The sequence below is a fragment of the Oncorhynchus nerka genome, linkage group LG4 (genome assembly GCF_034236695.1).
Source record: "Oncorhynchus nerka isolate Pitt River linkage group LG4, Oner_Uvic_2.0, whole genome shotgun sequence".
Lineage (NCBI taxonomy): Eukaryota > Metazoa > Chordata > Actinopteri > Salmoniformes > Salmonidae > Oncorhynchus > Oncorhynchus nerka.
Window position 1 is genome coordinate 49,293,118 of NC_088399.1, and position 27,780 is coordinate 49,320,897.

Here is a 27,780-nt window from a genome sequence, read left to right on the forward strand (position 1 = left end):
AAGCCACGCAAACGTGGGTTAACGGGGAGTACAGCAGAGGGCTGAGGACACATCCCCGGGGGGCCCCTGTTTTTGTGAGAGTCAGTGTGGAGGAAGTGTTGTTGCCAATCTTCACAGCTTGTGGTCTGCCTGGTAAGGAAGTCCAGGATTTAGTTGTGGAGGGTGGTGTCCAGACCCAGGGCTCGGAGATTGATGTCAAGCTTTGAGGGAACGATATTGTTGAATGCTGAGCTGTAGTCAATGAACAGCGTTCTCATCTCTGTGAATAGCGATGGAAATGGCATCTTCTGTGGATCTGTTCGAGCTGTAGGCAAATTAGATGGGGTCCAGTGTGCCTGGCATGCTGGCCTTGATGTGGGCCATGACCAGCCTCTCGAAGCACTTTCTTGGGCTCACGGACGATGGTGGTCTCCTTGAATCAGATGGGGACTACAGACTGGGACGGGAACAGGTTGTCTGAGAAGACGCACGCCAGTTGGTCAACTTACACTTAGAGGACACGGCCAGGGATGTCATCTGGGCAGGCGGCTTTGAGCATTCAATCTTTTGAGAGTTTTCCTAATGGATGGATGATTCATGGGTGAATGAATCTTTGAACATATTCTCATCAGTATTCTCAAAACAATCCTGCAACATTGAATCTGCATTGAAGAGTAGCGGGACGTTACCACTTCCTGTTTATAGCAAGTCGAGTGCTATTGCTACAGGCTGTTGTCCTCTGGGAGCAAAGGATGTTTGCAGGGCATTAGACATGGATATAATTCAAATGTAATTGGTTGGTTGAAGAATTGTGGTATGCTATGATGATGATGATGGAGGAAGAAGAAGAAGAAGAAATGAATACACACATTATCTGTATTCTCAAAAAGAATGTGTACATTAGTGAAAAGGCTAAACAAAAAAAGGTGGCTCAAGTAAACATAAACCGTCTCGCCTAACTTATGACACCTTCACAAGTACAGTCACTCTCGGTTCATGCTCGGCATAGTATAATGAGTGCATTTGGTACGGCTTGCCGGTATGGTGACGTAACACATTTAAAATCGTTACTGGCTCCAGTGCAGATGTGAGGAGATAACACGAGTCCGAGGAATGGGGTGGCAGGGTATATCAGGTAAGTGGAAATGAATCTAATGGAAGCTGTGAGAGGCTACACATCAGACCATAGAAGGGAAGGCAGGGAGGCTATATCAGATCACGGAAGTCTATGAATGGAAGAATGCTGGCAGAATCATATCATGATTCCCAGGACAAAGTCTTGAGTCATTCAGTTGAGTTGAAGTCGGGATACAACCGGAGCTCAGACACCTTGCCATTCATCACGCAGCCGTCAACACACTCGGTGACAAATCAAATCGCTGAGCCGTTTGCTCGCTGTAACAATTAGTAGCTGTTGTTGCTGTTGGCCTATTTCACATGGGTGTGTATAGAATTATTGGCAGTATTCATTATTGACCTCTAAAAGTCTAAGCCTTTGAGGGGGTGCATGCCTCCCTCAACTTCCATTAATTTGTACCTTCAGACTAGTCCCTTTCCACATTGGTCATATTTGTTTTGTAGGCCAAACCTTTGGGACGCTACTAAGGTTTCCATGAGAAGACAAATTGCCTCATGGTCTGACAAACACCGCTGTAGCTCGGCCACCTTCCACCGCAGATGCGAATGGTTGATATACACTGTAGGCGGATGTGGTGGACTGAGACGCAGCCCATTCAAGATATCTAGCTTAAACTGATGGATTTTGATGGGGAGTTTATTACTTGCGTGGGTGCGTCAAGAGACTCTTAAGGATTAATTGACCATCATAATAACACGTTTTTAAGTAGTTATCCCTTTTCATTTCTCTTTTTCATAGACAAGCCTGTTTTCAAACTACTGACTTAGATTAGATTAGGGACTGCTTCTCCATCCAACAGTAGTGTGGTAGAAGGCGTCCCCGTAGGGATATACTGTAGCACAGGGTTCGGCAATAGGCAGGTCAGATTCAACACAAGTTGAGTAATTAAAATAAATAAAAAATGCACTGCTGAATCTAGCTGCCTAACCCTGCTGTAGCAGCTGCTAAACTACTGAATCTAGCTGCCTACCCCTGCTGCAGCAGCTGCTAAACTACTGAATCTAGCTGCCTACCCCTGCTGCAGCAGCTGCTAAACTACTGAATCTAGCTGCCTACCCCTGCTGCAGCAGCTGCTAAACTACTGAATCTAGCTGCCCACCCCTGCTGCAGCAGCTGCTAAACTACTGAATCTAGCTGCCTACCCCTGCTGCAGCAGCTGCTAAACTAGTGAATCTAGCTGCCTACCCCTGCTGCAGCAGCTGCTAAACTACTGAATCTAGCTGCCTACCCCTGCTGCAGCAGCTGCTAAACTAGTGAATCTAGCTGCCTACCCCTGCTGCAGCAGCTGCTAAACTAGTGAATCTAGCTGCCTACCACTGCTGCAGCAGCTGCTAAACTACTGAATCTAGCTGCCTACCCCTGCTGCAGCAGCAGCTGCTAAACTACTGAATCTAGCTGCCTACCCCTGCTGCAGCAGCTGCTAAACTACTGAATCTAGCTGCCTACCCCTGCTGCAGCAGCTGCTAAACTACTGAACCTAGCTGCCTACCCCTGCTGCAGCAGCTGCTAAACTACTGAATCTAGCTGCCTACCCCTGCCGCAGCAGCTGCTAAACTACTGAATCTAGCTGCCTACCCTGCCGCAGCAGCTGCTAAACTACTGAATCTAGCTGCCTACCCCTGCCGCAGCAGCTGCTAAACTACTGAATCTAGCTGCCTACCCCTGCCGCAGCAGCTGCTAAACTACTGAATCTAGCTGCCTACCCCTGCTGCAGCAGCTGCTAAACTACTGAATCTAGCTGCCTACCCCTGCTGCAGCAGCTGCTAGACTACTGAATCTAGCTGCCCACCCCTGCTGCAGCAGCTGCTAAACTACTGAATCTAGCTGCCTACCCCTGCTGCAGCAGCTGCTAAACTACTGAATCTAGCTGCCTACCCCTGCTGCAGCAGCTGCTAAACTACTGAATCTAGCTGCCTACCCCTGCTGCAGCAGCTGCTAGACTACTGAACCTAGCTGCCCACCCCTGCTGCAGCAGCTGCTAAACTACTGAATCTAGCTGCCTACCCCTGCTGCAGCAGCTGCTAGACTACTGAACCTAGCTGCCTACCCCTGCTGCAGCAGCTGCTAAACAACTACTTCTTCACCTCTGCCTTTCTATCTTGTCATTCCAGCCAGGCAGAGTGAGTCATCCCAGACGCTATCACCACAGAGAACCAGGTTAGGAAGTAATGACTCAGCAATACTATGAGGAAGTTTGCAAGTATGCGCTTAAAAAAATATATAAAGATTTAAAGAACCAAACAGCACACTATTGGGATAGGTGAACGAAGACATGGCAGTCAGCCTTTTCTTGACCTATCAGGTCACACTAAATGACCTTCTGAAAAGCGTAGAAGGAAAAAGCAAGAAACAGATGCAGTCCATTATCAACGTGTTCTCATGTTACACAGGATCATCTTGGTCTCGAGTTTTACAGTCTTCAAGTAGTCTTACAACAGTCAACCATTCCAGAGCAAATCCTGGTCATATAGCTCCCTCTGGCGGTGACAGGTTAACCATAGAAACGATACAAAATCAAACCAAACCAGAGTCTGTAGCGGATGGCCCAAGTAGAAAAGGTAGATTGGAGCTCATGGACCACCCCTCCAGAGCATTTGACAATAGCAGGAAACACAAAATTATATTTGTGACATATTGAATGTATTTATTGAAAAGGACTGAAATTCCAGTTTAACAACTGTACAGTGTAGCTACACAGTTCTAAGTGACATTTTTATTTATTTATTTTTTTAACCTTAAAACAGCAGAGATATGCAAAACAGTTATTCAGTACTCATGAGCAAAACAAAATGGGGTCCAGGATCAAAGGTTCCTACAGTAGAGAATACTTACAGTAAACACACCTGACAATACAATAACCCAGTCTGTGTCTGAAATGGCACCCTATCCCCTATAGTAAATCATTGTTTTACCAGGGCCCATAAGGGTCTGGTCAAAAGTAGTGCACTATATCTGGAATAGGGTGCCATTTCAGACGCACACTCAGTGTCCATATGGAGCTCAACATGTATGAGTGAAACACTGTTTTAATACTGTGTTGTATAATAATAACGCAAACCAAATCGGAGGCAAATGCATAGGAGACCATGATTGATCTCAGTCGGACCTCACTGTGCAGTGTTCGCTACGCAATTCATAGTCTCATCCTCAGCCTTCATGTGAGCATTGGACTGAAATCAATGTCCGAAATTCTGTTTTATTGTAGAACTCTAATCAGTGTTAAAATAACTGAAAAATGTGTTTTTAATTATAAAACACTTATCCGAGTTTAAAATAACTGAAAAGGTTTTTGCCGCTTAATTATCAGCTGTTGTTGCTACGTGCATGAACAGGTGACCATGACTTGCTCTAGACACAGACCAACTGTGATACAGTATATCCCCCCCCTCCCCCCACCACCACCACCACTCAGGAGTAGCCAGATCTCAGATCTGTTTGTGCTGTATAGCCTATGGTAGTTGTGGAGTTGGCTATACATCACAAACCGGTCTGAGACCAGGCTTACTCAACGGGGACTTAAGCCGGAAATGCGCTCCTATGAATGATGTGAAGATACTGTACAGGGTTCCCAGTGTGGTGTGTTCCAAAAGACAGCAGCATACTGGCACATAGACCAGTGACATTTTTGCCCATGCATTATCTAACACATAACGTTACCGTACATAGACACACACAGGATTATTTCAAGGTGGGGCTTGTCACTGGCGCACTGTACAGCCGTTGTACTCTACACAGCTCCCTCCATTGTATTTCACAAGTAATTTTTTTCTTTCAAGAAATCAGGGTGGTCTTGACGTTTTGTGTTGGTGGGAGATTGTGGCATTGTTTCTGCGGTGGGGGTTGTGTTTTGGTCAGGTCACGTCTCAACCTTGGTCCTGGGAGAGTGGACAGTCTTCACCACCTTAGCGCTGCTCTTCACATCACGCTCTATGATCTCTGAGAGCAGGGTGTCTTTGGATCCGTGCTTCTTCTGAAAAACGCACAACAAACACACCGATTATCAGTGCTGGGAGATGAATCAACTGCCTGGGGTAATAACATCTAGTATTGTACTTTAGACATGTAGCGCTGTCATTCAAAGGAAAGAAAGCGATCCACTATGTGCTTGCAAAGTATAACTTTTATTCATTTCTAAAAAAATATCCTGCCTCACAGCCTTTGTCAGAGGTAGTACGTGTGGAACTGACCTGAGCGGGGGTGGAGCTGGAACCTGGGATGTCTGCTGTTCGTGTCACAGGTAATGGGGGCACAAGATCTGTCCGGGCGCTGTGGAGTGGGTAGAGGGATGTGTTAGATCTTGGAAGACATAAACAGGATCAAACTTGAATCACACGATACAGTGCCTATTATTTATATTGCGTACCGTCACCCCCACTATCGTGTCTAAAGGTGCTGAACAATACAGGAAACAACCATCGGCACAATAAATAAACGAGGGTCGAGCCCGAGATTCAATGCGAGGCGCGTTGCGGCACCCTAGACATTTTTGAAAAGGTCACTTCCAATTGGACAGTCATTTGCAGTGTTTACCGCGAATGCGACCTCCATGAACGTCGGCAATTGCCTTTCAAAGGCGCATTATAGGCAGCCCTCAATAACGCGCTTCGGATTGAATCCCACCCGAGATGCATTTCTAAGTAAGACTCTGCACAGTGAAAAACCATACGATCTGGCCTGAGACCAGTTTAGACTCACTTGACCTCCGAGAGCACGGATCGCTCCCCTTCGGAGCACTGGGAGCGCCGGTACTGACGGAAGCTCCGGGGAGAATGAGAGTGCCGGATTTTTATTGGGTCTCCTTGGGTTCTGGAAGGAACGGGATGAACATAAAATCATTCCCTTCATCTCATGTGTTGGACAGTAGGCCTACCTCTTATTCAGCCTTAGGGATATAAGACCTCTCTCTACTGAATCCATCAACTTCAGAGTCGGTGAGATAGAGGTCTGTCTGGAGCACAATGCATCTCTACAGGGTGGACGACGATGAAGCAACGATTCAATAATTCAGACATGAGCCGAGCTTTGGATCTCTTCTTTTCTTATCCAAGTGCAGATCAAGACACCCTACCCCCAACATATCGACTCCGCGTGATCAATTCTGTGATTTGTCCTTTAGGCCATTTTTTTTCCTCGTCATTATCTATCTAATGATGAAGGGAAGAGCAGTTACTCACTCCACTTTCTTGTAGGGGATCTCCTTCAGCTGATCCTCTGTGAGGTCTGGCGCTGGGTCCACCAGCTCCTTCCTAGAGGGACGAGACCACCAAGGGCACGTTATATCTCTCTTCCCATAACCCTATAGACAATGCTGTGTCAACAGCCTTTTTGAAGGCTGTGCAAGTACACCTTTTTTTTCTCAATAGTATACACTTTATATAAATAGTTCATGAATGCTTAGTCAAGTTATTACAGTGTCACACGTTTCACTTTCCGTAACGCACGATGAAAAGGCCCGTTGCTAAAAGACTACTGTTGAATCTCATAACCGGAGTCATGGGACTTACTGGATGTGTTTCCACAGTTGTTCCTTAGCCTGCACGTCTGGACTCCGCCTGGAGGACGTCACAGAATTACAGGGGTTAACAGTTGAAGGGTTATTTCTAAAGACCATCTGACAGGGAGGTTGTATTGAAATGAATGGACATTATTCTCTGTGACTTGGAATTGAGGCGGTACCCAATAATGTTGTATCTAAGCGCTTAAATCATTTCCCCAGGTCGGGTCTGAGGTGGGGGTCTCTGGAGCAGGGAGGACAGGGAAGGAGGGTTTGTGTGTGTGTGTGCTTTAAAAAATATATATTTTAGGTTTATTTAACTAGGCAAGTCAGTTAAGAACAAATTCTTATTTTCAATGACTGCCTAGGAACGGTGGGTTAACTGCCTTGTTCAGGGGCAAAACGACAGATTTTTACCTTGTCAGCTCGGGGATTCGATCTTGCAACCTTTCGGTTACTAGTCCAGCGCTCTAACCACTAGGCTACCCTGCCGCCCCATGTGTGTGTGGTGTAGTCGGCGTAACTTACGACCGAGAGCGGTGTCGGGAGCGGCGGTGGTTTGGGTCGTTCTGAGACCTCTCCTTCTGACGGCGGAGCACAGCTTCCCACTGAGGACCAGAGTCCACCATCTCATTCTCTTGACGAGACCTGGAAGATAAATTATAATACAATCATAATCAATACCAGTTATATGAGTTATTATACAGTAGAACCAATACAAAACAAGCATATCTACACGATAGACCTGAAGATGCACTAAAACCTCATTCCATCTGCACAGGCAAACACAGAGATGACAAGTACGGCTGCAACTTGCAACTACTATGACACATGATCCATCTAACACTACCCTTAGGGACCTCGCCAACCGATACATGACATACATCCCCATTTTCACTGTCGCAACAGGTTTCCATGAAATATACTCTTTCATTTTCTTCCTAGTTCGTTTTGCTGCGTCACGCGCTCAGATATTTAGACTGAGGTGTGTCGTATGACCCGGCTAGGGGGCCCATTGTGGGCCTACAATATGATATAGCTGTTCAATAAGATATGGTATCATTCAGACAACAATAGCAGCCTGATAATATGCTTTATCTCTTCCATTTACAACGTCCACGACAGACACAGGCTTAGGAAAATAGTTGTACATGGTGGAATTGCTCCCAAGACAACATACGAGGGTGAAGTAGTAGTAGTTTGCTATAGAGCTTTGCATATGTAATGTCTACTTGTAGGAAGCACAGTGACATCACTCACCGGTTCCTCTTTTTACGATGATCCCGGGTGGAGTTCTCAGACTCGCTGCCACTACTGGTGTTGCCGCGGGAACGTGACCTGCAGGTGGGAGGGGTGAATAAAACGGGGTTCAAAGGTTGACGAGGAGAGAGAGAGAGAGAGAAATGAGACGGAATGTTGTTTGTGCGTGACCTTTTCAGGGAGAGAGGACAAAAGTGCGCGGGAGAGGGGGATGAGTGAGAGGGGTTGACGCTTACTTTTACAGGAATGACTCCAGGACTAATGTAACTACTGTACTGACAAACGGGAACCACACAATGAGTAAACCGTTGCCTGTGTACAACTGGGATGGTGGACATCAAAATACAGCACGTCAACGACCACGTGGGCCGTTCACTGGGTTTCCACTCATCGAGTCAATGTGTACGTAAAGATGTGGCCCTTTTTTTAGTTGAAGACAGGACAGAGGTTGAGAATTTTAAGAATGTACTATTTTAGTTCGGTACGTCAACTCTACCTTCTCCTCTGCTGTTTGCTCTGCTGCTGGGGAGCTGTTGGATCACTGGCCTGGCCTTTCCTGAGGGACCAGATCACAGAAGTGTCACGATCGTGTTATATTATTGTCGCTGTCATGTTTTTACTATAAGACATCGGAAGAATGTCACTTGTCATGTTACAAAATACTATTAAAAAGGGAGGTTTTATGAGTTTAAAATGTTTTAACAATCATAAACATTCAGAGAGCATCTATCCAACCATGCTTTATGCTAATCATCAGTATCCATTTTATTCAAAGAGACGACTCCATCCCACCCTCGGGGCAACCTGATTCACTGTTTCTACCCAGAAACTCTGCATCTCTGCCGCACAACAGACAGACCAGACTAACCTTTATGAATCATCATATTACATTTGATTTGATTACTACAATGGCCTAGTACAAACATACTACTACACCCTTTCAGTAGCTTCCATACAGTATTGTCGCATTTACAAGGCAATTTAAACAATGTCTTCACAATATTTTTGTGTAATGAACTGCTCGTATAGGAACAATTTTAAGAGCTACAGCAAGGTTAAAATGTTACGTTATACACATACACACAATATTATGCATAACGCAATCAGACAGTTCCACATGACACCACTAGAAGGCAACATTACCCCATAGATGTAGCAAAGATTTTTATAACTAACCCAAGATGGACCACAGTCTCATTTCCAATGGGAACAAATTAGTCATAGTGGGCAGAGCCAAGCACAAGCTAGCGAGATCCTATTGGCGCGTTCTAGCAAATATTTGCATGTTTCGGTTCGGGAACACCAACTCTGTGTGCAATACCTAAATTCGCCTTTGCACTCCTAAACAACACCATTTTTTTCAAACTTTACCCTATAGTTTTAAGGACACTAGCGACACCATATTTGGTAGTGATTGGGAACGCCAAACGGATGCTTCACATTTATACAGCCGATGAAATATCTGTCTACATCTATGAATGTACTTGTCAACAGGGAAATGACCGAAGGAGCAACAGCAGTGGATGTATTCTCCCCTCCTGTCACTACCGAAGGTTCACTTTCTACCTGCAACAGGCACACCTACCTGGACACACCTAGTAAGGCTATTGGTAGCCCATATAACTGTCAGTTACTTTGGTTGAAAGGTGAAATGTTCTTGGCTAGAAACAGACGCTTCACAAGTCCTCAACTGGCAGCTTCATTAAATAGTACCCGCAAAACACCAGTCTCAACGTCAACAGTGAAGAGGCGACTCTGGGATGCTGGCCTTCTAGGCAGAGATGCAAAGAAAAAGCCATATCGCAGATTGGCCAATAAAAATAAAAGATTAAGATGTGCAAAATAACACAGACACTGGACAGACTGAGATTGGAAAAAAAGTGTTATGGACAGACGAATTTAAGTTTGAGGTGTTCGGATCACAAAGAACATTCGTGAGACGCAGAAAAAAAAATAAGATGCTGGAGGAGTGCTTGACGCCATCTGTCAAGCATAGTGGAGGCAATGGCTGGGGGTGCTTTGGTGGTAAAGTGGGAGATTTTTACAGGGTAAAAGGGATCTTAAAGAAGGAAGGCTATCACTCCATTTTGCAACGCCATGCCCTACCCTGTGGACGATGCTTAATTGGAGCCAATTTCCTCCTACAACAGGACAATGACCCAAAGCACAGCTCCAAACTATGCGACAACTATTTAGGGAAGAAGCAGTCCGCTGGTATTCTGTCTATAATGGAGTGGCCAGCACAGTCACCGGATCTCAACCCTATTGGAGCTGTAGTGGGAGCAGCTTGACCGTAAGGTACGTAAAACATGCCCATCAAGCCAAAACAACTTGTGGGAGGTGCTTCAGGAAGCATGGGGTGAAATCTCTTCAGATTACCTCAACAAATTGACAACTAGAATGCCAAAGGTCTGCAAGGCTATAATTGTTGCAAATGGAGGATTCTTTGACGAACGCGAAGTTTGAATTTGACAATTATTATTTCAATTAAAAATCGTTATTTATAAACTTGTCAATGTCTTGACTGTATTTCCTATTCCTTTGCAACTCCATTTCATGTATGCTTTCAAGGACATTTCTAAGTGACCCCAAACTTTTGAATGGTAGTGTATATTAAAAAAAAAGTTTTAAAAAGATTGAATTTTACTATAGCCCATAGAAACACATTGAATATGTGTAGTGGTCTAAAGCACTGCATCGCAGTGCTAGCTGTGCCACTAGAGATTCGGGGTTCGAGTCCAGCCTCTGTCGCCGCAACCGGGAGACGGCCGCGACCGGGAGACTCATGGGGCGGCGCACCATTGGCCCAGCGTCGTCCGAGTTAGGGGAGGGTTTGGCCGGCAGGGCTGTCCTTATCCCATCACGCACTAGCGACTCCTGTGGTGACACGGTCGCCAGGGTCGCCAGGTTTCCTCCGACGCATTGGTGCGGCTGGCTTCCGGGTTAAATGGGCATTGTGGCAAGAAGCAGTGCGGCTTGGTTGGGTTGTGTTTCGGAGGACGCACGGCTCTCAACCTTCGCCTCTCCCGAGTCTGTACGGGAGTTGCAGCAATGAGACAAGCCTGTAAATACCAATTGCACACCACGAAATTGGGGGTAAAAAAAAGGATGTTTAAAAATTAAACACAAAAAAAATATTGTAATAAAAAACAAAATGAACAAAATATTAAAATAAAAAATATTAAACATATACGCATTTAATAACATTCATAAATTATTTTTTTAAAAGCCATTAAAAGACAAAAGGAACATAATGAATAAGGTTTTGAAGGAAAGGTTTTCAGGATTTTTCAAATGAATGACTTTTTTGATGTCTCATGGTATGACAAACACCGCTGTAGCTTCCAAAGGCAGATGTGGAAGGACGTCATAGGAGGATGCGGAGGATTGAGACGCAGCCCATGCAAAAAAAATATCTCTCTAGCTTAAACTGAGATTTTTAAAATTAATGTTACTTAGATCTTAGTCTAATCGAGGTGTAGACAATAGACCGCCGCCTATTCGAGTGTTTGAACTTGTAACGCGGTTGCATGGGATTTGTCGGATTATAAATTCGGGTGGTTTCGTTGCATCCAATGGCTTACAGAAGGAGCCGTTTGTGGATTTGACAGCGCTAACGCAGTTTCACCTCCAACACTGCCAAAACAGCATTGTGAACATTTTACTGATAGAATCTAGCCCTAGGTGAAGGGGACACCTGGACAATTTATGGACAGGTCATACCAGTGTCAGCTAAGGTATTGGGAGGAGAGTTGAGAGAGGTTGACAGGTGAAAAGGACAACGGTGAGGAGTACACACCTGCGTCTGTTCTGGGACGGCTCATTCTCGCTGCCTCCTGACGGGGTGCGTCCACGTGCCGTGGGGAATTTAGGCGACTTTGTTCGCTCGTTGGCCGTGTTGTACAGTCCACTGGGGAGAAAAACAAGGCAGCTAGCTGTCGATCCTACTGAACATACATTGAGCCGTATGATGAAACTAACTTGTGGTCTGTTGCCAAACAAAACGACCTACACAGTACAGTCTTTAGTGTGAATGAAGACATCCTACCTATGCAAACAACAATAACATTCTTGTCCACCTAGCCACAGATGTGCCAGGATGATGACGACATAGCCTCAGAGGATAAAGCTAAATGCCGAGGGTAGCAGGTCGCAACACTGGCTGCTGCTAAGTGACCCCAGGCTTACACACACACACACACACACACACACACACATCTTGCCTGCATTCATTAGCTTCAGATAAGGCCCCTCCGACACACAGTTACGCAAGCATGCATGCTGGAACAAACGCACGCATACACACAGACACAGCCCGTACCAAGGGAGCACAAATCAATATGTAGATTCAATCATGTTGAAACCAGCTTATTGAAATGCAAATGGCCCTAGATAATACTTCATTGTAATAGCCTGGTCCCAGATCTGCTTGTGCCGTCTTGCCAACTGCTATGGTCATTGTTTGGCCCATGACAATGACTATAGGGTTTGGCAAGACAGCAGGGAACCGATCTGGGACCAGGTTATACTGTGAACTGGAGGAGATATATACACTGCTCAAAAAAATAAAGGGAACACTAAAATAACACATCAGCCCATGCAAAAATCTGAATGAATGAAATATTCTTGTTAAATACTTTTTTCTTTACATAGTTTGAATGTGCTGACAACAAAATCACACAAAAATTATCAATGGAAATCAAATTTATCAACCCATGGAGGTCTGGATTTGGAATCACACTCAAAATTAAAGTGGAAAACCACACTACAGGCTGATCCAACTTTGATGTAATGTCCTTAAAACAAGTCAAAATGAGGCTCAGTAGTGTGTATGTCTTGTCACTGGGCTCTCACACACTTCTTCCAGTAGTGCATTTCATGAATCAGTTGGTGTGTACTATGTTAAGCCTCCTTCACTACTGAAGGACTTTGTTCTGTTCTGCCGTTGTTGTCAGCAGAGGAGGTGTGTGTGTACATGCTTAATCCACTAACTATAAATAATGTACGTAACACAGACTGTATTAGGGAGGATTAGTCTATAAGACAACAGTGTAATTGAAACATATTAGACCAGACCGATCCATCACAGAGCAGGGGGCTCCAATCAGACAGTACTGTACCTTTGTGGGGCCTTCTCATCCCACGGTGCATTGGGCTTCCCTCGCTGTTCCTCTGGACCACCATTTTCCACCTTGGTCACTTTGGCGCTAACGATAAACAAACGGGTCAACAAAGTATTTTGTCTGGGCTAAGCATTTTTATGAAGAGCTGTCACTTTATACTTGGAGAAGCATTCTCAATCCCCCCCCCCTCAACTTCTCTTTCCATCTCTGTTTTACATCCCTTTCTCCAGTTGGTCCAAACATACTGCCTCTCTCGTTCGTACACTATTTTCTACATGTCTTGCTCGTGTCTGATACCTCTTCACAGAGGGCAGTGCTGTCATCTTAGCCGTTCCTTCTTTTTCCGAATTCTCCGTCTTTGTGTTTGACCGATTCCCATTGTTCAGTCCTATAAGGAAAAGAGATGTTCAGTAAGATTGAATACTGAACCAAATTGCCTCTCTCTTTCCATTGTTTCAATACGAGAACAATCTCCGTTCGTAACTACGTGTGGCATGGTAGCCTTCCTACGAAGGGCTCAGATTCATTGAATTATACACAGTTTTGTCTATTTTTGAGCCCTGCAAGTTGTAATTATAGAGAATTCAAAACACTGAATGTGTCAGAGAGATTACTCTTCCACTGCACACAGTGAAAACAACAATGCTAAGTCAAGCACGCTATGCCAACATACTGTGCGTCTGTCTGTGTGAACTGCTGAAGTGAATATAATATAACTTAGCTAATTGAAGCCCTGTGTTGTTCCCGATGGGGGAACAGGAGGAGGAAGTGAATACTAAACTTACTGGGACTGAGACTCAACTAAGCTGCTTTACACCCGACATAAGAGGAACTGTCATTAGGAACCTGAGAGGTTCTACTGTGTGTCAGAAGAGAGGAGGGGAAAATGTTTTTGTGGCTATAAATGATGTGTGGCATTAGTTACCATTGATACGTCACCCTTGTCGTAGTGACATTGTGCTTGTTAGGTGTTGTGCCGTGTGTCTGTAGATGATGTGTATGCTCAAGGTATGCTGCATATCCAGCTGACCTGTGGTCGGTGGTGGTCTCTTGGGGTAGGTCTTGCTGCGGGTCCTGACCACCTGCAGGTCTGGCCGGGGCAGACTGATAGACGGATCCCTGCCCATCTGCATAGCTGTCTTACCACTGTAGGGAAAGAGAGACACACACACACACAGTTGTTTAGTCCATCTTGTCTTTTCATGGTTTTAGGGGAAGATGTTCCTGGCCTGTCAAGTTATGTGAGACAGAGATGATCTGGTCTTGGCCTTTTCATATGTCAAACCCTTTTGTCAGGCACACTGATACACAGTCTGATGCAGCAACGAGGTGTTGAAGAGCAACATGAGCATAGAAAACCCAGCCACGGTTGTGACTGAAGTGACCTTAAACCTAGCAGAGGTCAGTAGTAGATCATGTAATAAATATTGCAACTGGTGTACAGAGTGGCAGTCGTCTCTGAGTAGATACAGGAAGTAGACAACCGAATGCAGACAAAGGAGAGATGGATGTTGTGTGATCTCTGAATTATTCAGGTCTTCAACTTGTCTGTGGTGTCACACACACAGTCTCTCTCTGTCTGTTGAACACTGTATCCCCCTTTAGCTCCTCTACTAAAACAGTCTCCATTATTCATGAGGTTGTGGATTCTAGAATGAATGCATGCTGGGAGAAGTTCTCTAGGATTTACCTACACCCCGCTTTGCCAAACAAAAATGTGTGGAGTTCCATTTTACAGATTATAGAAATGCATTATATTCTATACAGTTTCTACAATACTTTTGAAACAGAGCTAACTACATTTGAAGGGAATAAAGAGTCGAGGTTCTCTCACCTGTACCGATGTTTAGATCCCAGGGAACCAAATTTGGATAGTTTTCTTGTAAGTGTGTTGGAATCATTTTCTGGCATTCTAGAAAAAGCATTCGACAGCAATGAGGGAGCAGGCCTAGATGTAGAATTTAAAAGTACTCTACTTTCACTAAAGTCTCATTATGGTGTGCACATTTCTACAGTACATTATTCCACAGGTAATACATTTGTATTTTTTTCTTTATGAATTTAGAATGTGACTAACCCATGTTAAATAGGATAAAATGCTCAGGTTGAAAGGAAAATAAACAAAATTGCATCTTTCACAAAGGTGACCGGCGTGTTTGAATTCTGAATCCACTTTCTACTTTTTATACATTTAAAGGAAAAGAAGCGATCTCAATTGCTGCTATATATATATATATACACACACACACACAAAAGAAGCAGTTATCTTGTTCTGATCATTGCATTAATGACATAATGGCTGCTCAAACGCCACTAAGAGCTTTCGGGCTTCATTAAAATTCAAAACTCTCGAGTCAGAGAGAGTGAGTGTATCTGGTACTAGTGGTACATTACTCCATTACCGTATAGATGTAAAGCAAAAGGCCATTATAAAAGCCTCTTGTAGTCTCTCACCCAGCCATGTGTTTATTAACACCACCATCACCACTACAGCATTGCGCTAAGGCCTCTCTCAAAACCAACACCGCTTTAATACACCACTACCACTATGGCCTCGCTCACAGGGCTCCGTAACACTTCAGATAACTCAAGTCGCTGTTGAAAAACACTTTAGATGGAAGGTTAGATGGAGAAAAAGGACTGAAGGTAGGTGGATGTAGTCAGTACACCCAACCAGAAGCTAAAATGAACCTGTTGTTACCTCTTCCCATTGTTTTTCTCACTCTTTCTTCAGGTGTCTGCAGCAGATATATGCCTATTCTCATCTGATGGTTTATGCCCACTTCACCCACCTTCGTGTCATAGTCCCATCACAGCATAACACATTCTCTCCCAACCCCTCCACCCTTCTCTCCCCCAGAGGACTATATACTGGGGGGGCCCCCCCTCTGTCAACCTGGCAGCTCCAGGTCTGTCTGTGCCACAGGGACCCAGCAGACTGCAGGGTTCACACGCGGATTAAACAGTGTAAATCCAGAGCCTCACGCGCCTTGCTGCCTCTCCTACTCTTTAGGGCACAGTCCGTGTAAGTCTGCTCTCATTAGGCCAACGCACACACACAAGGGACCGCACTGAGCTGTGCTGCCAGACAGAGGCCTTGTTCACTTTGATTAAGGACTGAGAGACTCTGGGATCTTCATGTTAAGAGGTATGTGATAGTGTTTCTACCTGAGGGGATAACAGAGAAGGGCTTTTGTTGGAATTAGTGTGGGTGATCGTGTTGTAGATAAAAGGGACGATTTTTCCACTGAAGCATAAATAGTTTGGGGTTTTACCTGTGGAAGGTGGTCGAAGTTTCTAACTGAAAAGTTACAATAGTGTTGGTACAGTATACCGTAGTATTTGCCCTGGACTGTGTGTGCGTTTTGTAGTTTTTTACCTAAAGAAAGTGTGGTGTTCTACGCAGCACTTCCACAGATGTTTACAGGCCGTCTTATTGGGTGCCTCGAAGAAGAACGACGTCTCTGTACACTGCAAATAAACAACAACATCATCTCGTATACAAACAAATAATACAAATCACATTCGTCAGCTAAACCAAGAAGATGTATATCATAACAAGAGCCATTTCATCTTTAATTCCGAAAACAACAATTGTGGTGGTGGTGGTGGTGGTGGAAAGGATTCGTATCAAATGTACCATTAAATGTGTTTTATCTAAGTGTTTCTGTAAATGAACAGGTAGTGTGTAATCTCTCAACCTAGATGGGAAGTCTGTTGGGTCATTAGGTAAATGGATATCACTGTCGAGAGGACAACATGCACTCTCTAGACTCCCTTACAGCTAGTCTCAGAGAGGAGGTAGCTACTGTAAGCCCATAGGTCTCCTATATTCAAATAAAGCTCCGTTCTGAGCTGCTCTGATATTATCAATAATGGGGTTATCATGGGTCTCTGCTCCAAGGCCTCTCTATTCATGGCTTAGTGAGACTCTCAGGTTGAATAAAGGAAACCATATCATTCAGCAAGACTCAATGAGTCTAACTATCTCAACAGAGAGAAGAGGAAAGTGGTTCTTCTTTAGTGATATCTGAAGGGGTAGGCCACACCACTTCAGTTTTTCCATCACTCAAAATGATCATTATCCTCCCCAAAAATGTACTTAGAAAATTCCCCAAAGACTCAAAAGTTCAGTATGAAGCTGGATTTGTTTGAGAAAGTTAGGCACTTCACACAAACTTCTCTTTTCTCATTTGCACCCGTGAAGTGAACATCAGTGAAGGTGGGAGAGACGAGGCTGAACTGTCATGTTTCTTTAATTCCTCTCCTTACATCCTCCTAATGTTTATGTCAAAATGTCTCAAAACACACAGTGGATCTATCAAGGCTTCACATGGGAGTACTGCAGATACTCCTGGGAACATTGTCAGTTTTATACCTCATAATAAGGTCTGATATGGGGGATATTTTTTACAACGAGGCTTTCCACACCTGTGATATCCAAACAAATTGGTTTTGATTCATTCAGTAATTACGAGTTAGCTCGTGTGAATAGCTCTCACATTATTGAGTTTATGAAACATGCCAAAATGACTTGAAGAATCACAAAACAAAGCCACGGTAGAAATACAGTCCAATAACTCCACAAAACATTCCTCATGCGGATAATTACTGAAAGATAACTGGTAACTTACATCTTTTCCAACAACTCGAAGCTCAAATTGTGTTTCCTTGAAATGCACTTTAGTTATCCTTGGCCTGAAACGATAAATGTAATCAAACAAATGAAGTGCTCTAAAAATTCAGGGTTTAACAAGGGTTCTTCTAAGATCCTCAAAGTTCTTGGAAGAACCTTACGTGTTCTTGGCACTGAAACTTGCCCCCAAGAGGAGGTGGGGTTCATCCGAGAAACCTCCTCAACTGAAACATTTTGATTTGAATTTGAAAGGACATCAGGTGCAGGCACTTAAAAAATGTTTTTTTTTTAAAGTAAAGGTCTCCTCAATTTAAGGTAAGGTTTGTCCCGAATATGATCTAAATAGATGGTATCATCCGAAAACAATATCTTTCTTTTTGATATTTGTGCACATCTTTCTAAAAACAGAAAATGGAAACAATTCAAAGGATATCAATCAACAGAGAGAAGAATATGTAGGCTATAAGAATATGTTGAAGGCTAGCTGGATTGGTTGCAGATGACGACTGAACTGCTCAATTTTCGTATCTGTAGGTATACAGACGAAGAGGCATACAAAGGTATGTCAATTGGTGTTTTGCAGATCACATGTACCATCCTCCTCCCTTCAATGAAAATCATCTGTATAATTACTATTTTTGGGATTCAGACTTCACCCTCCCCACACCTCTGATGAATATAACAGGAAACCTTTTCAATCACCATGCACTGCAAAATCATTCCAGCTATTGATACGGTGAACATCAACACGCCAGAGGATATAGAGGATATAGCCATTGGACTTAAAGTGGATGATTCTCATTAAATACTGCCACAACACAATACCTACCAGAAATACTTCCCAACTTGTGTTTTGTTTTTGTAAACAACGACTCCAATAGGGGTCAGCCCCAAGAAGTATTCAGACTGATTCTCTCCCTGCAAAACACCACAATAACAGGTATTATACCAAACACAATTTACATAATAACTGACAACCAGAAATAACACAGTAAGGATACTAAAGTATGTGTCAAAGGGAGAAAAAAAAGTCCTCTCAGTAAACAGAACCAAACGTTAGGCTGCCATGAGAGAAATGGTAAGGAACATGATCAAGGTGATTTGTGATAAACCACAGAACACAACTCTAACAAGCATCTCAGTCTTCTCCACAGTCAGCGAGTCCAGCTCCGACTTACGAACACAGGGTGAAGGTCGACTCCATACATATCCAGTGTTTTAGCTGTTCCTAAATAATTGGCTTCAGCCTCGGAGGGAACCTGACCCCTGAAACACAGAGATGTTATCTTGTTAGCGAAGCATCAGGAAAGGCTTTTACAGTCCATGGAAAAGCCCATAGAATGTAGTGTTATCCAGTGTGTATCTACAAGTATACATCTACAAGTACACATAGTGTAATATTATCTAGTGTACAATGACAAGTAGTGTACAATAGAGACTACATCATTGGTCAAGTTGCTTTTATCTATTCCAAAGCTAAGGGTTTAGAAACAGCCATGTAACAAATGTAACATGAAAAATGAATGTAAAGTTGATATATATTGCATTGTAATTCACTCCCGGTGGATTGATTGGAGAGTTGTTTAACCGTCAGGAATCCCCCAGTTTAATAAACAGTGAAGCTATCATGATGATCTGCCTGACCTTGGGCAACAACAGAGGTCATTATAGGGAGTGTATTAGAGTTACTGTGGTGTGATTGTCCTCGCGGACAGGTACAAGACAATGGGTTCACTCTGAAGACGGTTCACTCTGACGACGGTTCACTCTGAATGGGTTCACTCTGAATGGGTTCACTCTGACGACGGTTCACTCTGAATGGGTTCACTCTGACGACGGTTCACTCTGAATGGGTTCACTCTGAAGACGGTTCACTCTGAATGGGTTTACTCTGACGACGGTTCACTCTGAATGGGTTCACTCTGAATGGGTTCACTCTGACGACGGTTCACTCTGAATGGGTTCACTCTGAATGGGTTCACTCTGACGATGGTTCACTCTGAATGGGTTCACTCTGAAGACGGTTCACTCTGAATGGGTTTACTCTGACGACGGTTCACTCTGAATGGGTTCACTCTGAACGGGTTCACTCTGAAGAGGTGCCCATGAGGTCGCCTAGGCAGAGAGCTCCTGTACATTTAGTAAATATAAATGTAAACTTTTTTTCTTTCCCTACTCTTCCAAATCTCTGTTTTCATCACATAAACATGGTCTTCAATGTCCTGTTACGGGACTTTGATGTTAAATCTGTTTGTTTGCCTTGGCTAGCTAGCTAGCTGGATGGCTAATGTTGCCGTTTCAAGAATGCAGCAGCAGCAGCGCCATCTTTTTGTTTTGTTTCCCACACCGGTTGGAAGGTGGAGACTGCGATGTCAGAGAGGAAGAGGGAACTGTTCCTGACCACCGCTGAGGTGTGGTGGATTTTCTGGTGCTTTACTGCAGCCAAAGCATCACCCAGGTGGGTGCAACACACCGTCTGCGGCGGAGGATCAGCTACAAAGGAGCGGTTACTATGGAGGAACTGGGAGCGTTGGACAAAGCGATGGGCCCTGATGAAGAGCTGGCTTGTCTGACAGACTGACAGGCTGACTTTCTCCCTGGCTGTACTGTACCATCTGCGCCCTCCACTCAAACCATATGGACTTTTCCCAAACTGCCTCAACTCCCATTCACTTTCCATCTTTACTTTGATGTTCATTGATGATGTATTTTGTTAAGAGGACCACAATGGAAATACGTTTCTAAACTTGTGTTATCCTATTTTATTTATTTTTTGTCAAATAAATCATATCATAAACATTGAGTGTACAATACATTAGGAACACCTGATCTTTCCATGACAGACTGACCAGGTGAAAGTTACTGTATGATCCTTTATTGACATCACTTGTGAAATCCATCAGTCTAGATGAAGGGGAGGAGAAGGGTTGAAGAAGTATTTTTAAGCCTCGAGACAATTGCGACATGGATTGTGTGTGTGTGTGTGTGTGTGTGTGCCATTCAGAGGGTGAATGGGCAAGACAAAATATTTAAGAGCCTTTGAATGGGGTGTGGTAGTAGGTGCCAGGCGCACAGGTTTGAGTGTGTCAAGAACTGCAACGCTGCTGGGGTTTTTCACGCTCACAGTTTCCCATGTGTGTCAAGTGTGGTCCACCAACCAAAGGACATCCAGTCAACTTGACACAACTATGGGAAGCATTGGCCAGCACACCTTGTAGAGTCCATGCCCCAATGAATCGAGGGGGTGCAACACAATAATATTAATGTCTTGTACACTCAGTGTATCTACAGTTAAAGTCAGAAGTTTACATACACCTTAGCCAACTACATTTAAACTCAGTTTTTCACAATTCCTGACATTTAATCCTCGTAAGAATTCCCTGTCTTAGGTCAGTTACAATCACCACTTTATTGTAAGAATGAGAAATGTCAGAATAATAGCAGAGAATGATTTATTTCAGCTTTCATTTCTTTAATCACATTCCCAGTGGGTCAGATGTTTACATACACTCAATTAGTATTCGGTAGCATTGCCTTTTAAATTGTTTAACTTGGGTCAAATGATTTGGGTAGCCTTCCACAAGCTTCCCTTCCCAGAGAGCTGCAAAACCTGGACCCGTACAAATCAGCTGGGCTTGACAATCTGGACCCTCTATTTCTGAAACTATCCGCCGCCATTGTCGCAACCCCTATTACCATCCTGTTCAACCTCTCTTTCATATCGTCTGAGATCCCCAAGGATTGTAAAGCTGCCGCAGTCATCCCGCTCTTCATAGGGGGAGACACCCTGGACCCAAACTGTTACAGACCTATATCCATCCTGCCCTGCCTATCTAAGGTCTTCGAAAGCCAAGTCAACAAACAGGTCACTGACCATCTCGAATCCCACCGTACCTTCTCCGCTGTGCAATCTGGTTTCCGAGGCGGTCACGGGTGCACCTCAGCCACGCTCAAGGTACTAAATGATATCATAACCGCCATCAATAAAAGACAGTACTGTGCAGCCGTCTTCATCGACCTTGCCAAGGCTTTCGACTCTGTCAATCACCATATTCTTATCAGCAGACTCAGTAGCCTCGGTTTTTCTGATGACTGCCTTGCCTGGTTCACCAACTACTTTGCAGACAGAGTTCAGTGTGTCAAATCGGAGGGCATGCTGTCCGGTCCTCTGGCAGTCTCTATGGGGGTGCCACAGGGTTCAATTCTCGGGCCGACTCTTTTCTCTGTATATACCAATGATGTTGCTCTTGCTGCGGGCGATTCCCTGATCCACATCTACGCAGACGACACCATTCTGTATACTTCCGGCCCGTCCTTGGACACTGTGCTATCTAACCTCCAAACGAGCCTCAATGCCATTACAACACTCCTTCCGTGGCCTCCAACTGCTCTTAAATGCTAGTAAAACCAAATGCATGCTTTTCAACCGTTCGCTGCCTGCACCCGCATGCCCGACTAGCATCACCACCCTGGATGGTTCCGACCTTGAATATGTGGACATCTATAAGTACCTAGGTGTCTGGCTAGACTGTAAACTCTCCTTCCAGACTCATATCAAACATCTCCAATCGAAAATCAAATCTAGAGTCGGCTTTCTATTCCGCAACAAAGCCTCCTTCACTCACGCCGCCAAACTTACCCTAGTAAAACTGACCGATCCTCGACTTCGGCGATGTCATCTACAAAATAGCTTCCAACACTCTACTCAGCAAACTGGATGCAGTTTATCACAGTGCCATCCGTTTTGTCACTAAAGCACCTTATACCACCCACCACTGCGACCTGTATGCTCTAGTCGGCTGGCCCTCGCTACATATTCGTCGCCAGACCCACTGGCTCCAGGTCATCTACAAGTCCATGCTAGGTAAAGCTCCGCCTTATCTCAGTTCACTGGTCACGATGGCAACACCCACCCGTAGCACGCGCTCCAGCAGGTGTATGTCACTGATCATCCCTAAAGCCAACACCTAATTTGGCCGCCTTTCGTTCCAGTTCTCTGCTGCCTGTGACTGGAACAAATTGCAAAAATCGCTGAAGTTGGAGACTTTTATCTCCCTCACCAACTTCAAACATCTGCTATCTGAGCAGCTAACCGATCCCTGCAGCTGTACATAGTCTATCGGTAAATAGCCCACCCAATTTGACCTACCTCATCCCCATACTGTTTTTATTTATTTACTTTTTTCTTGTCTGTTCACACTGCTATGCTTTATCTTGGCCAGGTCGCAGTTGCAAATGAGAACTTGTTCTCAACTAGCCTACCTGGTTAAATAAAGGTGAAATAAAATAAAAATAATAATTTAAAAAATCACTACTCTGGGCGGTTATGACTTAGAACACGTGGACAACTACAAATACCTAGGTGTCTGGTTAGACTGTAAACTCTCCTTCCAGACTGACATTAAGCATCTCCAATACCAAATTAAATCTAGAATTGGCTTCCTATATCGAAACAAAGCATCCTTCACTCATGCTGCCAAACACCCTCGTAAAACTGACCATCCTACCGATCCTCGACTTCGGTGATGTCATCTATAAAATTGCCTCCAACACTCTACTCAACAAACTGGATGCAGTCTATCACAGTGCCAGCCGTTTTGTCACCAAAGCCCCATACACTACTCACCATTGCGACCTGTATGCCCTCGTTGGTTGGCCCTCGCTTCATACTCGTCGCCAAACCCACTGGCTACAGGTTATCGACAAGTCTCTGCTAGATAAAGCCCAACCTTAGCTCACTGGTCACCATAGTAGCACGCGCTCCAGCAGGTATATATCACTGGTCACCCCCAAAGCCAATTCCTCCTTTGGTCGTCTTTCCTTCCAGTTCTCTGCTGCCAATGACTGGAACGAACTGCAAAAATCTCTGAAGCTGGAGACTCATACCTCCCTCACTAGCTTTAAGCACCAGCTGTCAGAGCAGCTCACAGATCACTGCACCTGTACATAGCCCATCTGTAAACAGTCCATCTGTCTACCTCATCCCCATACTGTATTTATTTATTTATCTTGCTCCGGTGTACCCCAGTATCTCTACTTGCACATTCATCTTCTGCACATCTACCATTCCAGTGTTTAATTGGTATATTGTAATTACTTCGCCACCATGGCCTATTTATTGCCTTAACTCCCTTATCTTACCTTATCTCACTCACTGTATATAGACTTTTTGTTTCTTTTGTTCTACTGTATCATTGACTATGTTTTGTTTATTCCATGTGTAACTCTATGCTGTTGTATGTGTCGAATTGCTATGCTTTATCTTGGCCAGGTCGCAGTTGCAAATGAGAACTTGTTCTCAACTAGCCTACCTGGTTAAATAAAGGTGGGAAAAAAATTATAATAAAATAAAATAAATTCAAAGGAACTAAAAATGTAACATCACATACTTTCTCTCCTCCTCATCTAATCAGGAATGGTTTTCCATGTTCCTGAAATTCCATGTGAGATAATGTTCAACTAAGTTGTGGTCTGGGTTACGTATCTTCTATTACTGATTAACTACAATCTCGTAGAGAAAGGGTCGTGTTTGAAAACCAAAAGCATGCAGTCAAGGAAACCACAGCTATGGAGCAACTCCCTGTGGTTTTACGGTATGTTTATCGAGGGTGAAACATGTCCCAACAGCCAACTAAGTCTACCAAATATCCATGAATGTGGATGAAGGGTGATGGAATTCCTAGGTCAATAAGGTGTTAGTGTATGTATCATGAAGCCCACAGGCTAAGCTCTGGACTATAAGCAGGGTGTCTGCAGTGTAAACTCTGGAGTATAAGCAGTGTAAACTCTGGACTATAAGCAGGGTGTCTGCAGTGTAAACCCTGGACTATAAGCAGTGTGTCTGCAGTGTAAACTCTGGACTATAAGCACGGTGTCTGCAGTGTAAACTCTGGACTATAAGCAGTGTGTCTGCAGTGTAAACTCTGGACTATAAGCTGCAGTGTAAACTCTGGACTATAAGCAGTGTGTCTGCAGTGTAAACTATGGACTATAAGCTGTCTGCAGTGTAAACTCTGGACTATAAGCAGTGTGTGTGTAAACTGGACAGTGCAGTGTAAACTCTGGACTATAAGCAGGGTGTCTGCAGTGTAAACTCTGGACTATAAGCAGTGTGTCTGCAGTGTAAACTCTGGACTATAAGCAGGGTGTCTGCAGTGTAAACTCTGGACTATAAGCAGGGTGTCTGCAGTGTAAACTCTGGACTATAAGCAGTGTGTCTGCAGTGTAAACTCTGGACCATAAGCAGGGTGTCTGCAGTGTAAACTCTGGACTATAAGCAGTGTGTCTGCAGTGTAAACTCTGGACTATAAGCAGGGTGTCTGCAGTGTAAACTCTGGACTATAAGCAGTGTCTGCAGTGTAAACTCTGGACTATAAGCAGGGTGTCTGCAGTGTAAACTTGGACTATAAGTGTGTCTGCAGTGTAAACTCTGGACCATAAGCAGGGTGTCTGCAGTGTAAACTCTGGACCATAAGCAGGGTGTCTGCAGTGTAAACTCTGGACTATAAGCAGTGTGTCTGCAGTGTAAACTCTACACAGTATCCCGTGCTCTACATCTCCCCTCTTATGTTGTGTTTGGAGTGGTGCAACCCCTCCCTTCCCTCCTCTCCTCTCTGCTCTCCCCGACGTATCATTGATCTTCTGATCACACACATTAGCAACACAAAGACTCAGGCTCATTCAGCCTGTTCAAGCATGACCCCTAGAGCTCCTCACACCCCTCCTTCTCCTCCCCCTCTACCTCTTCTCATTCCCTACCCTGAAGACACAATGTCACCCGGGATTCCTTACGAGTCCATTATGGATTCTGTTCACATGTTCTTTATAGGTGGCCAGGGCTTGGGGACTGGGTTGAAATGATTGCTGGTATAAATACGACGAGTGGCGAATGGCATTGGAACTGGGGGAGTTATTTACGGACGCTCTGGGGTGGGCGGGGGGAGACAGGCGGGGACGGGTCTGCCAGGCTGTGTGTGTGTGTGCTGTTGGTGTGTGTGGTTAGCCCTATGTCTCTCCACCTGGCCTGTCTGTTGCCTGTGGGACAAATGAGACCGGGACCGGGATCGCCTGGTATGACGAGGCAGGAATAGGAAGTGGAAGAGTGTCAGAGAGCAGCAGATATATGACAGGGGGTGTGCTGCTGGGTTCTTGGTGCTGACTATATAGCAGATCACAGCGAGGATGACATCCACAGGCTCTGGAGAGAACTAGGGCAGATTCTCAGCCCGCCACGTCTGTCTCTCTGCATCTACTTCTCCCTTACCCTCTTCTCCCACTCTTTATCTGAGTCCAGCTCCCTTTGTCTCTCTCTTCCGCCTTCTGCCTCCTCTCTATCCCCACTCAGATCTCATATCACTCTCTCTCTATTTCTGTCTCTCTGCATATAACTCTGCCCTTTCTCCTGCTCCTTCTGTATCCCTTTTCATCCCTCTGCTTCAGCTCTGTCCCTTCTTGTTTTCATATTTCAGTGTCTCTATGTCCCTCTCTCTCCCACTGTCTCTCTCTCTTCCTGAGTGCCACTCCCTCTGTCTATACATTTCTCTCTCTTCCTCCCCCCTGCAACTCCTCTGTTCTCACAACCACTCTCTATGTCTATCTGTATCTTCTCCCACCTCTTCTCTCTCTGCCTACCCTCTACCTCTCTTTTGTCCCCCTACCCCAGTCTTTCTCTGACCAGTCAGTCAGTCAGATAGCAGTGGGAGGAAAGGAGGATGCATAGATGAACCCTCTAGTGGCTGATCTCCAATTAGACCAGCCTGCTTCGCTTTCCTCTCTCCATGGGACACTTAGCTCACTGCGTAAATAACGACCGAGGCATGAGCCTCATCAGCAGGCCAGAGGGCTGAGACTCCCTCCAGTATTACAGTCAGTCACGACACACACAGACAGACAGACAGACAGACAGACAGACAGACAGACAGACAGACAGAGACAGACAGACAGACAGACAGACAGACAGACAGACAGACAGACAGACAGACAGACAGACAGACAGACAGACAGACAGACAGACAGACAGACAGACAGACAGACAGACAGACAGACAGACGAGCTAAGAGCCCAATGATGCTCAGAGTCTCTTAATCGTTGATAGTTGCCTGAACCCTTTTCACTTCTTACTGTGCGTACTGTTGTCTTTTCAGCAGCAGTAAGAGGATATATGATCATTGACTAACACCCTTCAGGACTTATGGGGTTGACACTGAAGAGGTACTGTAATACATATGATATTACGTTCTCAATTTTAGAAGACCAACCCGATAGGTTTCTGTTATAGAATAATAAACTCTGACTGCGAGGAGAATGTTGTTATCCACAGAGCGACAGAGGACCAGACATGGTTGCAGAGGGTATGGTGGGTCTGGAACGTTAATATGTGTGTCTGAGTGTGTGCATGCACATGTATGTGTGTGTGTGTGGATGCGTGTCAGGCTGCCGGGGGCTGCGTGGGGAGATTGTGTTGGTGTAATGTAGTGGACATTAGTGAAGAGGAGCTGGCTGTTTCTCGTGTTTCACACTGAGATTAAACCACATAATCACTTCACTCAGTACACTGTCACAATACCATGGACCTAGCCACTGTTTGGAGCACACAAACAACAACAGAGAATGGATGGATAACTTTGGTGTGCTGTGGTCAAATTCCTCTGGAAAAATGGGTTTATTCTCCATTCTATATTAATCCATAATCCTCCCAATAGCGTTGGGATCCTGACAGCACTGTGCAATCTGACGTAACACTAATTGGGGGTCTCTATAGCTCTTATCATCAGGCCAGTGTTTTTTTCTTCTCTGTCACAGCTCTGTCTGTCATCCCTTTACCCTTCAAATCAAATTGTATTTGTCACATGCGCCGAATACAAAAGGTGTAGTAGACCTTACAGTGAAATGCTTACTTTACAGGACCTTAACCAACAATGCAGTTTTAATATTAAATAAATAAAAGTAACAAATAATTAAAGAGCAGCATTAAAATAACAATAGCGAGGCTATATACAGGGGGTACCGGTACAGAGTCAATGTGCGGGGACACCGGTTAGTTGAGGTAATATGTACATGTAGGTAGAGTTATTAAAGTGACTATGTACAGATCATAACAGAGAGTAGCAGCATAGAGGGGGGTGGGGGCAATGCAAATGGTCAAATAGCC

At 44.5% G+C, this 27,780-nt stretch overlaps 1 protein-coding gene across 3 annotated transcripts in view; it reads right to left on the bottom strand.

Moving 5' to 3' along the window:
- Positions 1-4,512: 4,512 nt before the first annotated feature.
- LOC115126979 (band 4.1-like protein 4) overlaps positions 4,513-27,780 on the bottom strand; it is an 88,775-nt gene continuing 65,507 nt past the window's right edge. For 2 of the 3 annotated variants that reach the window (XM_065017634.1, XM_029656634.2), the window contains 17 exons: positions 18,809-18,896; positions 18,460-18,548; positions 17,629-17,692; positions 16,374-16,465; positions 14,829-14,906; positions 14,025-14,140; positions 13,292-13,382; positions 12,992-13,078; positions 11,671-11,781; positions 8,368-8,427; positions 7,872-7,949; positions 7,140-7,259; positions 6,622-6,669; positions 6,292-6,363; positions 5,813-5,923; positions 5,305-5,383; positions 4,513-5,087 (listed from right to left, as the gene is read on the bottom strand). In XM_065017634.1, coding sequence (XP_064873706.1) covers positions 4,974-5,087; positions 5,305-5,383; positions 5,813-5,923; positions 6,292-6,363; positions 6,622-6,669; positions 7,140-7,259; positions 7,872-7,949; positions 8,368-8,427; positions 11,671-11,781; positions 12,992-13,078; positions 13,292-13,382; positions 14,025-14,140; positions 14,829-14,906; positions 16,374-16,465; positions 17,629-17,692; positions 18,460-18,548; positions 18,809-18,896 — 1,498 coding nt within the window. In that variant the 3' untranslated portion in view covers positions 4,513-4,973. The remainder of the gene's footprint in view (positions 5,088-5,304; positions 5,384-5,812; positions 5,924-6,291; positions 6,364-6,621; positions 6,670-7,139; positions 7,260-7,871; positions 7,950-8,367; positions 8,428-11,670; positions 11,782-12,991; positions 13,079-13,291; positions 13,383-14,024; positions 14,141-14,828; positions 14,907-16,373; positions 16,466-17,628; positions 17,693-18,459; positions 18,549-18,808; positions 18,897-27,780) is intronic. The other variant, XM_029656640.2, reaches the window with a different exon arrangement.